Source organism: Gorilla gorilla, chromosome 1 (genome assembly GCF_029281585.2).
Source record: "Gorilla gorilla gorilla isolate KB3781 chromosome 1, NHGRI_mGorGor1-v2.1_pri, whole genome shotgun sequence".
Taxonomy (NCBI): domain Eukaryota; kingdom Metazoa; phylum Chordata; class Mammalia; order Primates; family Hominidae; genus Gorilla; species Gorilla gorilla.
The window spans coordinates 184,855,242-184,871,768 of NC_073224.2; the positions used below are offsets into that span (position 1 = coordinate 184,855,242).

The window sequence follows — 16,527 nt, forward strand, 5'->3', positions numbered from 1 at the left end:
ACTTCTTCTTGGTTTAGTCTTGGGAGGGTGTGTGTGTCTGGGAATTTATCCATTTCTTACAGATTTTCTAGTTTGTTTGTGTAGAGGTGTTTATAGTATTCTCTGTTGGTAGTTTGTGTTTCTGTGGGATCAGTGGTGATGTATTCTTTATCATTTTTTATTCTATTTGATTCTTCTCTCTTTTCTTCTTTATTAATCTGGCTAGCAGTCTAGGAATTTTTCCCAAGCAAATGGAAAGCAAAAAAAAGCAGGGGTTGCAATCCTAGTCTCTGATAAAACAGACTTTAAACCAACAAAGGTCAAAAAAAGACAAAGAAGGGCATTACACAATGGTAAAGATATCAATGCAACAAAGAGAGCTAACTATCCTAAATATATATGCACCAAATACAGGAGCACCCAGATTCATAAAGCAAGTTCTTAGAGACCTACAAAGAGACTTAGACTCCCACACAATAATAGTGGGAGACTTTAACACTCCGCTGTCAATATTAGACAGATCAGTGAGACAGCAAATTAATAAGGATATTCAGGACTTGAACTCAGCTCTGGACCAAGCAGACCTAATAGACATCTACAGAACTCTCCACCCCAAATCAACAGAATATACATTCTTTTCAACACCACATTGCACTTACTCTAAAATTGACCACATAATTGGAAGTAAAACACTCCTCAGCAAAAGAATGGAAGTCATAACAATCTCTCAGACCGCAGTGCAATCAAATTAGAGCTCAGGATTAAGAAATTCACTCAAAATTGCACAACTACATGGAAACTGAACAACCTGCTCCTGAATGACTACTGGGTAAATAACGAAATTAAGGCAGAAATAAATAAGTTCTTTGAAACCAATGAGAATGAAGACACAACATACCAGAATCTCTGGGACACAGCTAAAACAATGTTTAGAGGAAAATTTATAGCACTAAATGCCCACAGGAGAAAGCAGGAAAGATCTACAGTTGACACCCTAACATCACAATTAAAAGAACTAGAGAAGCAAGAGCAAACAAATTCAAAAGCTAGCAGAAGACAAAAAATAACTAAGATCAGAGCAGAACTGAAGAAGATAGAGACACGAAGAACCCTTCAAAAAATCAGTGAATCGAGGAGCTGGTTTTTTGAAAAGATTAGCAAAATAAATGTAAGCATTTATAGCTATAAATTTCTATCTCATAACACTTCTTTTGATAGTTCCCGTAATTTTTGGCAAGTTGTATTTTTGTTTTCATTTGTCTTAATATATTTTCTAATTTTCCCTATGGTTTCTTTGATCCATTCTTGACTTTTTTTAATACCTCTGTTTTAGATATAATATGTATAATCTACAGAATTTCTCAAATATAGTTATAATTTTATCTGTTGTTTGCAAGTCTTTATTACAGGATTAATTGTGTGTATTAACACTTGTTCTATTCTCGTGCACTTTCTAATATACAGAGATTTCTGGCCCCTATATCCCGGCTTCTACATAAACATTATTTTGAAACATTTAACCTTCTGTTTTAACATTCCAAATGTCTAAGAAAGAAGTCAAGATTTTGGTTTCTGAGATGAGGTCATTGTGAGTGACTTAGAAATGTTAAAAATTCAGCCAAAACTTAAAAATTATGTTATAGTTTACCATCAAGATTTAAGCTGAATTAGACATTAGCTGTATATTTATGGTAATAAAAAATAATTCTTTAGTGATATTTCAGAGAATGGCTTCCCCCAGTAAACATGTGAATTAAAAGCTGTAGAAATTTCTTCTTTTATCTTTGTATACTTTTTACTTTAGAATTCCAACTTTTCCTAGTTAAAATTTTTCTAAACAGATGAACTTTTTATTTGAAAGACCAATGATTCTTCAGTATAAATGTTTAAGCCATTTTTAAGAAGTTAAAGCTATTGTGCTTATACTTGTTGTAAGTCAGTTCACTTAATATAAGTACATGTTAAGATTTAATTTTTTATTTAATATTAAGTTCCTCTAAGTTTTACGAAAGAAGCAGAAAGCATTAGATGAGAGTTTTAACATATACTCTTAAAGAATCTCTTAAAAATATGTTGAAGGTAGAGCTATTTAATTTCACATCAAAGTGAATCTTTAATTATATGTTTGCATAATTTAAAAAATTATGTCTCACAGCTTTTTTTAATGCCTAAGTTTGGTACATATTTTCCCTCAGTAGTATGATGATGATAGTTGCATGCTAAATGCCAGGAAAAAAAAATAGTATGGTAATAATAATAGCAGTTACCATGGGCCAACTATACACCACACAGCATACTAAACTGCTTATGTATGTTTTTCTTTTAATCCTCAGACTGGCCTAATGAGTTTGGCAGTTTTATTGTCTTCATTTTTTATAACCATAATTCTTGGTTCATTATATATTCTCCTCATTAGTTTGTGCTTGAACCTTTTCTATATGTTTGTGTATATGCGTATGTTTTTTATTTCCAATACTATAGTAAGCATTTTAGAAGTTAGAAAACTAAAAGTTAAAAGTGAAGTAGTTGTCCATGGGACATCCAGCTGCTATAAGTAGGGGAGCCGGGTTTAAAACCCATTTGTGTCTGATTCTAAAACCTGTGCTGTTCACTACTATAATTGCAGAAAAAGCTTCTTTGATCATCCTCTGTAAAATAGTTTCCCTGTCTCTTTCTCTTCTTACTCTGCTCTATTTTTCTTAGTGCATATTACCACTTGACAAATGTGTATATTTCTAATTTGTTGTTTGTCTCCCTTCTTAAGTTCACTGATCTCCCAAAACAGTTCCAGGCATTTGTAGGTGCTTAGTAGATACTGGTTGAAATGTAAATGAATGAATGAATGTAATGAGTGTATTACGTATGCAATCAGTGCATATATTATTTTAAGATGTGACAGATTTAGTGTTTCCCTCTCTTTACACCGTTATTTCTATTACTATATCTGTATTAGTAAAATCAGTATGCTTCTTGCTAAAATATGGAATTTGAGTTAATATAAAAGTAGTTCTGCTTACCAAAATTATCTTGCTCACTTGTTTTATGAATTTGTTCTTACAAGGAAAATGCTTTTTATTTTCAAATCAGCCTCTTATTAGTAACTGAAACCTTTCTGTTTTTTAGACTGTTATCTCAGTGTATGGAGTATTTTGATTTGAGATGCCAGTTATTAGATGATCTGACAAGTAAGTAAATGACTAATATGTAGGGGAGAGGGGCTGGGGAAGAGTAGAAGAGAAAGTCACACGGACATTTCTAAATATGATTTACATATCTCAGGTGTAAATACAATTACAATTGTTTGAAGTTGAACCTTGTTTTCTTGAAAATAGCATATAAACCTATGTACCAGTGAGCTCTTCTTCTGTTACATAACCAGTCATTAATGAATTGAGAACATTTGTTGATTTTTTAAATTGTCAAAGGCTCATATTTTAATTACACTGATACGAAACTATTGTGAAGGGTCTTTCTCTCCGGTGTAGTCTGTTATAATTTTAAAGGTTGATTGTTGAAGGAAAGAGGGACTCTTTGTTGCGGCATGTTGATAGTGTTAGAAGTCAGTTCATTAGTGTTAGTTGTAAAGTATCATGGTTAGAAATTCTTTTGTTAGTGTGCTGAGATTTTAATCGTCTGTACTTACCCTTAAATAATGCAAATGTACGCTGGAATGCTCTGTGTAAATTTTAGTTCAGATCATGAGTTTGTTATTCTCCGCTCTTCACAAAGAATTTGCTTCAGCTTACAGGAAATTAATAAAATAAAAATCAGGATCCACAAAAATAGCAATTGGTAAAGAACGTCAAGACCAGGAGGAAAAAAAATACCTCAGAATTAATTTGTGAGGTTCCTGAAGGCCAGAGGTAAAAAGGAAGCAGCATATGGTTAGTTGTTCAAATACTCTGTAAGAAGAAATAGAATAGTTTCTCAAAAGAAGCAAATCTGTTTCCCAGCACCTAAGTCTAAAAGAAATTTCATACAAAGGCCATCATGTAATGGACACATAAAGACAGTGACTAATAATCCTCAACAACATTTCTATGGTGGCAGATGCTTTCATCAGTTTTGTAAGTGTCTGTCAAAAACAGGAGGTGGCCAGGCGCAGTGGCTTATGCCTGTGATCCTGGCACTTTGGGAGGCGAAGGTGGGTGGATCACTTGGGATCAGGAGTTCGAGACCAGCCTGGCCGACATGGTGAAACCAAAAACACAAAATCAGCCAGGCATGGTGGCACGTGCCTGTAATCCCAGCTGCTCGGGAGGCTGAAGCAGGAGAATCGCTTGAACCCAGGAGGCACAGGTTGCAGTGAGCAGAGATTGCACCACTGCACTCCAGCCTGGGCGACAGAGCAAGACAGAGTCTTCAAAAAATAAAAAATAAAAACAGGCCACATTGCTCTGAGCAATGCAGTGGAATTGGTTTCGTGGAGAGGGAGTTAATACAGTGTGAGAGTGTGTCTTGATTCAGAGAGAAGATCTGTTGGATCTAGCGAAGTGGGTGGACTACATGTCCATCTAACAGTCTCACATAACACTGGTTTTCACCCAGGCTCCCAGGGAAAGCTGACCAGCAGGCATACAGGCTTTGCTTTCTGCTCTGCAGCAAGGACAGGAATCATGAGTTGGCTACACACATGCAACTTTGAAATGAGTGAACGAGTTATTAATGTAGACCTTCCCTGTGTTGTTGAGTGATAAATGAGGGACCCAGGATCTCTTGTTAAGATCTTGGGAGGTGAGGGGAATTAATTCTCGGGTAATAACATGTCTTGAAACAAACAATATTTGCCAATTCTGGAGTGTTTTCCGTAAGCCAGTGCCTATACTAGCACTTCATACACAGCACCCTGCAGCGTAGGTGCTGGTCTCATTGCGTAAATAAGGAAACAAGGTCATACAGTAAGTGGTAGACATAGGGTTTCTATCTGGTCCCAGTCCAGCTCTGACTGACCCTGAAGGGTCCTTCTTCACTTCACCGTGTGGAGACCCTGCTTGCTTCTCACTATAGTGCAGTGGAAGTAGAGCATAATCACTCTTCCTCCCCTCCCAAGTCTCAACTTCCAGTATGAAATTGTGCTTTAAGTCCTTGTTTGAAGGGGTAAGTGAGATACATAATATAAAAGAACAGAGTAGTTCTCAGGAGTTTGGCACATTGTTTAGAAACCTGGACTCTGGCAGCTGTACTTCTGACCTCATTCTCCTTTGCAGAAGTCAGCCCTCCCTTGGTTCAGGTAACACTGCAGGAGTGTTGATTCTCCTTATACCCTTCTACCCCTTCTTTCTCTAGAAGATTTTGTTTCCTGAGACTTCTGCTAACCCCCACCAAACCAGGAGCTCCTTCTGAGCAGGAATTTGTCTCCCTCATCTTATAGCCTCAGCATATGGCACAGTGACCTGCACAGAGGAGGCAACCAATAAGTGGTTTATGAATGGGGGCGCCTTCATTCCCTGTGGGCAGCAGCCGTCACCTACTATTTGTTAATGACAGTTTTGTGGGGTTTTTGTGTGTGTGTTTTTTTTGTTGTTGTTGTTGTTTTTTTTCTTTGAGACAGTCTTGCTCTTTTGCCCAGTCTGGAGTACAGTGGCGTGATCTCAGCTCACTGCAACCTCCGCTTCCTGGGTTCAAGCAATTCTCCTGCCTCAGCCTCCCGAGTAGCTAGGACTACAGACATGCACCACCGTGCCCGTGTAATTTTTGTATTTTTAGTAGAGATGGGGTTTCACCATGCTGGCCAGGCTGGTCTCGAACTCCTGACCTCATGATCCGCCCGCCTCAGCCTCCCAAAGTGCTGGGATTACAGATGTGAGCCAGCTCGCCTGGCCTTAATGATAGTTTTTTAAAGATCTGTAAAGTGAAAGATTGGGGCTTGACTTTGCTTACTTTAATTCAGGACTTTGACTCCATAAAGGGAAATCCTTCTTTCTTTGTAATGGATTTTTTTTTTCCTTCTTAGCTTCAGAAATGGAGCAGTTAAGGATCAGCCCAGCTACGATGCTTGAAGATGAGATTACTTGGCTGGATAACTTTGAACCTAATCGTACAGCTGAATGTGAGACCAGTGAAGCGGACAACATCTTACTGGCTGGGCACTTACGCCTCATCAAGACCCTTCTTTCACTCTGTGGGGCAGAAAAGGAAATGCTTGGTAATTATTGCTCCATCTTATCACATGGCAGATTCTTCAGTGCTCGGTTATTGCCAGTATTGTGTGTAAGTGGGAAAATAAGGTAGATGCCAAGTGTTCCATGGAAAATTGACCCTTCACACAGTAGGAAATTGTCCGTTATTTTAATGGCTAACAAACTTAAGGTGTACTTTACCTGTGTCATTAAACAACATAGAGAATTTTATGGTGTTCAAAATAGCTGGATCACATAACTTCCTAATACCAAGTAAGAATTATAATTCAAAGTAGATTTTTCTCTTTTTGCTGTTATGTACTTTGTAATATATAATTTACTGTCTGTCTTCTTTTAAGGGTGATTCTCATCTGAAGAGGCAGCCCCTAACCACCCCTGCCCTCCAGTGGTGGGGTACATATGAGATTCTCCTAGGGTACACATGTAATTTGTAAAAGATTATTCAGTATTATAAATTGTATTCAGAAGACAAATGAAAAATTAACTCTCTCTTTTATAACACAAACCAAGCTTTACAAAATATTCTTGGCTACTGGGGATACATAGAAAAGAGTGATTCTTAACCAGAGAGAGAAAGGCATATCATTTTAAACTAAAGAGGCAAGATTTTAAAAGTTTCAGAAACCCTTATGTGGACTCCCCTATGCCCAGAGTAAGAACTGTTCACTGAAACCATTCTGCCTTGTGGTGTCCTTGGCACTTGTGTTTCTAAAGTGAAAGCTTGACTCCTTTCACTGTATTGTAAGCCCATAAAGGAACACACCCTCACCTGCCTGTCTTTGTATTCTGTCCCCTTTGTAGTCTACCCCACAAGCTTTGCCATGTAGTAAGTGCTCAAAAAATAAACATTAAATTAAACTAAATGCTCTGCTATTGGGTGGCATCGGGTACCTTTGCTGCTCTGATAAGAAAGTGCAAGATAGGATCTTTGAATTAAAATATGTGTTCATCTTCAACATGAATATTATGCTCTATTCCAGGTTCATCACTCATTAAACCATTGTTAGATGACTTCCTTTTCCGAGCTTCTAGAATTATTTTAAATAGTCATTCTCCAGCTGGCAGTGCCGCCATCAGTCAACAGGACTTTCATCCAAAGTATGGAAAATGCACGTTGTGTTCAGTTTTGGTAAAAATTCTAATTTGAAACTTCAGTCCCAAAAGATTTTGTTAACTTGGAGTTTGTCTTCCATCTGTGAGTCTGTGTATCCTATATTATCCACTAAATGAAGAAATGCACGTGAAGCGGCTTAGCATAAAGCCTGCCTGGCACATAGTAAGCACGGAGCAAGTGTGCTGGTACCATTATTATCCTCAGAATGGAAGAACAAATAAAAATGTGGCTAACTTGGTCAGTAACAAATGCCAAGAGAAACGAAGGTTATAAAAATTATGTCGAAAGTACAAGTAAATAGGCTCTGAGTAAAATCTTGAATGTTTCTCAGGAGAAAACGATAGGTGTTTTAGTGCATGAACCTTGTCGTTTGCTGAGTGCTGGCCGTGTTCTGTTAACTGCAACTGCTTGTGATTTATTACAGTAGTAATTTTGGAATCAAATTTTGTATTAGTTTTATGGGTACAAATTTGAAAGATCTCTTTGTAATGTTGACCCTCCTTGAGTGGTATTTATACTCTTGGAGGTAGGAAGAAGAGGCAGAGCTACAAGCTGCTATTTCATTTGCTCCAAATCTAACTAACTTTGTTCCTTTCTCATGAAAACCAGAGTTAATTGAGTAATCCTGAAGAAACTATTTGCTGTTTATAGTGAAAAGGGTTCCTGTACAATTTCAGTGGTTATTGAAATGGACAAGGCATAATAAGCAGTATTTTGTGGAATCCTAAGAGGTATCTTATCACATATAAATATTTCTCTACTTAAAGTTGCCTCATTAGCAAAATCTGTTTTAGGTAAGAAAAAAAAGTAAAACCCTTTATTAGAACTCTTGGGGTATTCCTCAGGCTGGGACTCCCATCCTCATTGCTACCCCAGCCCTGTTTTGGAAGATTTGGTGCTAGGTCTATGGTAGTCTTTTATTAAAGCAGCAGAAACAAGTGAATATTTTAATTTTCATTAAACACAAAAGATATATCTTTAGCAGTTTTATTATTAATAAAAGTAGTTCCTCCATAAATGAAGAAGGAAGGAGTGTTTTTGTAAAAATCATATACAGTGCCTTGACTAAAAAAGGAAACATTTGTTTCATCCCTCCCCATTGTACTGAATGGTGTTGATTTATCACAGTAATTCCCAGTCTTTTCCCACCAAAACCTTCAAGGAAGAAAGAGATTTAAAATACACAGAAACTCTTTTCAGAAGTAATGCTATTTTGTATCACAGTAACAAAGCAACTTTTAGTGTTTAGCCTGTGTAAATGGCACCTCCCTATTCTTTTCTTACTGTCCTTTGCAACCCTGAAGTTCAGATAAGAAGCAAAGGACAGTGCCAGCTCCATGGCCATTGTCCTCAGTGCCTGGTGTCGTGCTGGTCTAAAAGCCTCATAAGCCCCCTTAAATGCCTCCTCCTACATTCCCTAAGTGTTTCACTCAGAGGTTGGCTATCCTCTTTTCTGTGTATCCTTCCTAACCAGTGATCCCTCAGTAATGCAAGGTTAGCATTGGTTAAAGAGAGATATTATTGTCCATCCCCAAAGTGGTTTATACTACAAGGCAGGCAGTGTAGAAAGCCTTTGATTTCATGTAGAATGCTTGCTAGTTATCTTTTGTGTCACTTTAAACGAATTGATTTGACAAACTGTATTTTTGTCTCCATTTTTTTCATAGAAAGTTCACATAAAATGTTTATGGCTATCTATTCTGGTTTTTACAGCTTTCTTTTGCTGCCATCCTAAGATCTTCTTAGGATGACAGCGATAAAATCTTTCTACTTAGCTATTTTATTTGAAAGACAGTTATTCCCATGTCATCTTTATTACAGAGTTCTCTTTACTCTTTCTCCTCCATTCTTGCTGATCCATTCATTAGATGAGACTATTCTGATCATAAGTGACAGAATTTTGCTACTTTATCATCAGGCCAAGAAGATAGTTACTAATTCCTCCTGTATTCATGACCCCTGGATTACTGGATGTCTGGGGTTAGACCTGACTTAAGTATGTTTGAGGAATTGGAGCTCTTCTACTTTCATTTCAACTGTTGATTTAGTTTAATGAGTAATTTAAGTAGATTATTCATTGTTGAAATTGACTTGTGTCTTTTGTTTCTAGGTGTAGTACAGCAAATAGCCGATTGGCAGCCTATGAAGTCCTTGTGATGTTAGCTGATAGTTCACCTTCAAATCTTCAAATTATTATAAAAGAACTGCTTTCTATGCATCACCAACCTGACCCTGCTCTTACCAAGGAGTTTGATGTAGGTTTTCTAGACGTTGATGAACTTAATTTTTTTAGAATGATCTCTGAAACATATAATTTTAAGACTGTATTTGCCTTCTGCTGACCACAAAGAAAGTCAGTATTATTATTTTGCTTACTGTGTTCACATACTCAAATCAAGTATAAGCTATAGTATCACTCTAATATACTGAATATATTATGAAATAGTATCCTTTTAATTAAAGAGGGAGAGGCATTTTCAAGTTGCTTGGTAGTTATTCTCAGTAAAAAGTAGCATTCCAACCTATTTTTTCAGTGACTTTATGCTGGGCATAGGCCAGACCCTAGAGATACAAGTCAAATAAACATTGGCTCTATCACAGTACAGCCTATGTTCAGTTAAATTCAACCAAAATTTATTGAGTTTAGTATGTGCTAAAAGGCATATTATTAGGCTTTGGAGGTCAAAAATGAAAATAGGGTCCCAGCCCTCAAGAAGGTCAGTGTATAGTGAAAGAGACAGGCCCATAAGCAGATAGTTTCAATGTAATGTGATACAATACGAGATAGAGGTATGTCCTCAATGCTCTAACACAGAGGCACTTCACCACCAGCTGTTGGTATCTCAGAAGGCTTCTTAGAGGAGATGAAACTTAAAATAGGGCCATAAAAACTAGTGAACCAGGTGAAGCAAGGTGGGAAGGTCATTCCATTCCAGTAATGAGAAGAATATGAACACAGCTGTGGAGACATGAAATAGCTTAGTGTATGTTGGGATCTGCGAGAGGGAAGTATATTGCAGGTCCACTGGAATACAGACTAGAAATGGGAAGATGCTTTCAAAGCTGCCGTTTGTGTTCTCTGACATCACAGAAAGTCAGACTTACCCTTTGGATGCCTGAGTTAAGTATTACAGAACATAGAGGTTAGGTAGGAAAGGAAGTGGGGACAGATGTCCTAAATAGAGGGAGTAGCACTTGGCAAAGACTTAGAAATGTGGGCTCTCATAAGTTGGAAATGGTTTTGATTGATCAAAATGGTTTATAATGCTTTAGTTTATAGGTTATGTTATGTGTTACTTTAGATGCATTTATTTAATCAGATTTAAATGAACTTCTTATATTTTTCCTTTCATCAAAAATTATATCAGCATAATGGAGGCAATATCTGTGTTAGATAAATATTTATATTTTTAGCACTGTTATAAACCAGTTTTTTTTTTAAATCTATGCTTTGAACTACAAATAAATTTCGGTGTTAATTAAGTCTTAGAAATAATCCTGCTGTAAGTATATGTCTGATGTTAATGAAGAGTAAGTAATACTTAGGAATTCCTTGAGATCTAGAAGACCTACACATTTTTGTCTGCTAGTTGGTTATTACATGGATGCAGATACTTAATATGTGCAGATAGCATGATTCTGGTCATGGCATGAGAACCAAGATCTTTGAATAGCATTTCAAAGTGTAAAATTACAGTATCCTTTTCCACTTGAAGAAGTGCCATGTTGAACTTTATCCACTATGCTTTTTCTGGATCATTTCTACCCAGAAAAGCACTGTACTGGGGTCTATGTTATTTCAAAACACCTGTAAGTAAAATGGTAGGATAGTCACCTATTTAATTATATGTTTACTGGAAGAAATTTAATAGAAGAATGTTACCTTCTCTAAAAGGAATTACAATATGAGCCTTTTTTTGCCATCCAGATTGGTCAGGATCCTTCATGGTAATCACTTCGTAGACTCACATTCCTTTTTTTCAGAGTACTACCTTAATTCATGAATATATAGTAGGACATTTGCTTGATTATGCCTCTTTACCCTCATAGACGGTAAGCGCCTTGAGATCAGGGTCCGTGCACATTTCTGTTCTCTCTTATATCCCATGCACAGTGCCTGGCAGATAGAAGGGTATTTAATCAATATTTGTTGAATGATAATCAAGTAACTATATAAATAAATACACACCTATCTGCCAGGTATTTTATGACTGAAAAAGCAACATTGAGATAGCAGTATTTGATAATTATATCAGCATCTGCAGAAGTACTTCATGACATAGGTTTTGCCAGCATAGCTTTCATAACATGCTGGATGGGTAAATCTGTGAATATATCTCCCGCATAGCTATAGTGTAAATGTGTCTGTGGCAGAAATGCTCATTCTCCTCCTCTGCTGTTTCTATTCCTCTCTTTTCCAGTACCTTCCCCCAGTGGATAGCAGGTCCAGTTCAGGGTTTGTGGGGCTGAGAAATGGTGGTGCAACTTGTTATATGAATGCAGTCTTCCAGCAGCTGTATATGCAACCTGGGCTCCCTGAGGTGATTTCTTTTTTCTATCCTTTTTGGTACGATAGATAATACGTGCGTTACTTGAAAATTGTTTCATAGTTTTTTATTGCTTTTGGGGTTTCCTAAAACAAGACATAACTTGCGATTCTTTAGTAGCTCCTGAAATGTGTAAAGACATGTTGTGTATAATCACACATTTTTATAAAGTTGCTGTTGTAATAAGCTGCCTATATTACAGATGGACTTGACCTAATGTGATTTTTGAACTCCAAAGTTGTTTTTAAATTATATTCCATAAAGTTACTGACAGTTTTAGTATTTTAGAAATATATAGGGTCTACCGTGAGCACTTTACAATAATATGGTAGTAGCTTATAGTAGTCAGTAGTCAGGTTTTGAGAGTATTCCATGTGTACTGGGCTACGCTTATTTCCTGTAGAGATCCTGGTATTACTAGACCGGTTTTTCATAATCAGAGTTTAAGGACATGATTTTTTCATAATTACACCAGCTAGGAATTATTAAAGTTAAATATCTGCAGCATTATAGCCATGTCCAAACATACATAACATTCTAAAAAAGCAATGTGGGTACTAACATGTACATATGTCAGAGTTTCCTGTGAAGCATTTTAAATATTTCAAGCTTGATATGTTTCTTTTCTGTGCAGTCATTACTTTCAGTGGATGATGACACAGACAATCCAGATGATAGCGTGTTTTACCAAGTGCAGTCTCTCTTTGGGCATTTAATGGAAAGCAAGCTGCAGTACTATGTACCTGAGAATTTTTGGAAGGTATTTCACCCAGTAACTCTTGAGATTTAAAGATGTTAAATATTTGGCTACATTCTTTCTCTAATGGTAATGGTTTTTTGTTTTTATTAACTTTAGACTAATCTCTTGCCAAGAAACTGTAAAAGGATTTGGTATACCATTGTTGAAATTGGTACTTGGTTTCAAATCATTAGAATGTTGAGGATAGTCATTCAATTCCTAGGAATTTGCTCATCTTAATTATTTTGAATATTTTTAATGATTCTTATTTTAGCTCTTGGAAATATTTGTTCATATCATTCCCCTGACCCTGTGCCGATTTCACTAATGTCTTTAAATAAAGAACACTTTTTTTTTTTTGAGACGGAGTTTCGCTCTTGTTGCCCAGGCTGGAGTGCAATGGTGCAATCTTGGCTCACCACAACCTCCACCTCCTGGGTTCAAGCGATTATCCTGCCTCAGCCTCCCAAGTGGCTGGGATTACAGGCATGCACCCCCATGCCCGGCTAATTTTGTGTTTTTAGTAGAGATGGGGTTTCTCCATGTTGGTCAGGCTAGTCTTGAACTCCCGACCTCAGGTGATCCACCTGCCTCGGCCTCTCAGAGTGCTGGGATTACAGGCGTGAGACACCACATCCGGCCAAGAACACTATTTTTAAACATTGCTTTACTGTGTTTCACATATTGGAGGATCACCTTGTGTTTTTCCCTATAGGTTGATTAGTTTCTAAGAGAGAAATTCTCTGTTCCATGGCCTAGATCTTACCCAGTACCCACTTTTGATTTCAGAGACTTGCTATGATTGTAAGGGGACTAGAAAAAAGGGTGGATGGCTGAATACAAGCTAGTCTCACTTCACTAGAAATGTCCACATCCTAATACTGAACCTGGTTTTTATAAGCATTTAAGTGCTCTTTCATGTTCCCTTTCTACCACATTCAGAAATTACTACTTTTCCTTTAAAAACATTTAATTTTTGTTATATAGATTTTCAAGATGTGGAATAAAGAACTTTATGTGAGAGAACAGCAGGATGCATATGAATTCTTTACTAGTCTCATTGATCAGATGGATGAATACCTCAAGGTAGTAAAAGTTTTACTTTCCCTCTAACTCCCTCAAACTCTAATTATAGTATGAGAATAGTGTCTTAGCATTTGGGGTTACTATGAAACTGACGAATCAGAAATTGATTATCTTTAACATAAGATCTATAATGTATTCTGTGTTTAAACATCAAAACATAACACAGATCAATAGAATTGTATATTTTCTCTTTTTTTTCTTTTCTTTTTTTTTGAGACAGAGTCTCGCTCTGTCATCCAGAGTGGAGTGCAGTGGCACAATCTCAGCTCACTGCAACCTCTACCTTCCAGGTACAAGAGATTCTTGCACCTCAGCCTCCCGAGTAGCTGGGATCACAGGTGTGCACCACCACGCCCAGCTAATTTTTGTATTTTTTGGCAGAGATTGGGTTTCGCCATGTTGGCCAGGCTGGTCTCAAACTCCTGGCCTCCAGTGATTCACCCCCTCAGCCTCCCAAAGTGCTGGGATTACAGGCTTGAGGTACCATGCCTGGCCTAGAACTGCATATTTTCTTAATTCATCTAACGCTCAGTAAAGTATGTAACTCTTAATCTCTACTACATAATAATAACCATTCCTACCTACATATTCTTTCTGTGTGTCTACTGAAATAATCTGGCCTCAGAAGAGTGCCGCAGTCACTGGTGAGCTGATGGCCCTGTGCAGAGCAGAGAGTGCTCTGGCAAAGGGGAGAAAGGAGCCAGATTAAAAAGTTATTCGTGGTGCTGTTGAAACCCAAAGCTCTCTACCTCTACCCTATAAGCCATGTGGCAGACTTCCTAAACGGTATTGCCTTCTCAGATCCCGCTGTCACTGCCAGCATTGGCCTCTCATCAGTAGGCACAATTCTTCCATTTTTTAAAGTAACTTGCAAATTGATGGCATTCTATCCACAAGAAAAAAGAAAAGATTGCCAAGAGTTGCCCCTAACTTGGTCCTTGTAGCACAGGGAGAAGGATTCAGAATCACCCTGGAGAACACTCTCTTGTCATCAGCTCTACCTGACCCATCCCTCCTCCTCTTCCTCTTCTGATCGTCTGCATCACTCTGACAGTGGGGCCAATAATGGGTTTAGCCTCCATTCACCACAGCTGACACTACCAGAATGACACGTTTTGTTTTGGTCCTTAAATTGCAATGTGTTAATAAAATTCTGTATACTCATAAGTTCAGGAGGCATCACTTAAAATTGTAACTTTTCATTCCAACAGAAAATGGGGAGAGACCAAATTTTTAAGAATACATTTCAGGGCATCTACTCTGATCAGAAGATCTGTAAAGACTGTCCTCACAGGTGAGTGAAGATATCACTGACACAGGAAAAATGATCATCCTTTTGAAGTGATTTGTTTAGTATGTTGTAAATTTTGCATTTGTTAAGAGACTTAGAACTCTCTCCCTGTCAATAGATCTATAAGTATTTAGTGACTTAAATTTCTTTGCTTTCTACTTCCAGAAGGAGAAAAAATTTCTTTGTGGGCTTAAGAAAATATTCATTGAAATTCATAATTTTAAGCAATTCTAAATTGTCACAAAGTGGCATTTTAACTTAGTAATGGACTTTTAAAATATTGAGGGACTCCCAGATTAAAAATGTAGTTCTGTGTTCAAGCTTAGGTATTATGATAATTGAAGAGTTTTAAATTCCATTGTTGATTGTGGGTTTTCTGTTATTTCCTAATCAGATATGAGCGTGAAGAAGCTTTCATGGCTCTCAATCTAGGAGTGACTTCTTGTCAGAGTTTGGAAATTTCTTTGGACCAATTTGTTAGAGGAGAAGTTCTAGAAGGAAGTAATGCGTACTACTGTGAAAAGTGTAAAGAAAAGGTATTATGTTTGCCCTTTTTAAAAAACAAGATTAATTTGTTATTCGCATAGTGCGTCTTTGTTTTATGTAAAATCAGTATTAAGCTCCTACTGTTATTTCCATTAGATTGTGTCATTACTTGTTTTCACATGGATCAGAGAGGCCTTTGCATTAATTACTGTGCTGTTTTATTTTCTCCATGGAGATCATTCAGATTTGCTCTTTTTCCTTTTTTTTTTTCTTTAGAGAATAACAGTGAAAAGGACCTGTATTAAATCTTTACCTAGCGTCTTGGTAATTCACCTAATGAGATTTGGGTTTGACTGGGAAAGCGGACGCTCCATTAAATATGATGAACAAATAAGGGTAACTTTTTTTCTTCCTGAAATTTTTCACAACCATTCATTTCCTCACTCACTTCTTTTTTTTCCTTTTTCAATTTTCATATTCTGTCTACCATGTTAAGGCTGTTGTCTCAGCATTATGAAGAGCCCCTTATCTTAGGCAGCTGCTGCTACTGGAATAGGCAGATCTGGAAACAGTGGCCCTCATCTAGGCATCCTAGTGATTACTATGAAGGAAAATGCCTTCCTTAGGGCTCAAACCAAAGGCTACTTTAGACGTTCCCAGACTTAACATTTCTGAGATTTTATACTTGAACTGGAGAGGTAGTTGTTCCTAGCTTAAACTAGGAAAACACATCCTCTTATTTGGATCTCACTTAACTGGGTACTGCTGTATATGTTAGTAATCAACGTTAATATGGTCTTTTTTGCTTTTACATAGTTTCCCTGGATGCTAAACATGGAGCCTTACACAGTTTCAGGAATGGCTCGCCAAGATTCTTCTTCTGAAGTTGGGGAAAATGGGCGAAGTGTGGATCAGGGAGGTGGAGGATCCCCACGAAAAAAGGTTGCCCTCACAGAAAACTATGAACTTGTCGGTGTCATCGTACACAGTGGGCAGGCACACGCAGGCCACTACTATTCCTTCATTAAGGACAGGCGGTAAGAGTTTCCTGAGGCAGCACTTACTCACTTTCTGCCCTCCCCTGCTCTCCGTTATCATCCATACTCACCGCTGTGGTGCAGAGACACTTTGGCATTGTTCTTGAC

General features: G+C 37.4%; 1 protein-coding gene across 2 annotated transcripts in view; it reads left to right on the forward strand.

The window, feature by feature from the left end:
• Positions 1-16,527, forward strand: part of USP24 (ubiquitin specific peptidase 24) — a 148,372-nt gene that overhangs the window by 101,661 nt on the left and 30,184 nt on the right. For both annotated transcript variants that reach the window (XM_004025861.5, XM_055359172.2), the window contains exons 39-49: positions 3,103-3,164; positions 5,933-6,124; positions 7,100-7,217; positions 9,344-9,488; positions 11,655-11,774; positions 12,415-12,540; positions 13,507-13,605; positions 14,817-14,899; positions 15,291-15,432; positions 15,659-15,778; positions 16,199-16,419. In XM_004025861.5, coding sequence (XP_004025910.2) covers positions 3,103-3,164; positions 5,933-6,124; positions 7,100-7,217; positions 9,344-9,488; positions 11,655-11,774; positions 12,415-12,540; positions 13,507-13,605; positions 14,817-14,899; positions 15,291-15,432; positions 15,659-15,778; positions 16,199-16,419 — 1,428 coding nt within the window. The remainder of the gene's footprint in view (positions 1-3,102; positions 3,165-5,932; positions 6,125-7,099; positions 7,218-9,343; positions 9,489-11,654; positions 11,775-12,414; positions 12,541-13,506; positions 13,606-14,816; positions 14,900-15,290; positions 15,433-15,658; positions 15,779-16,198; positions 16,420-16,527) is intronic.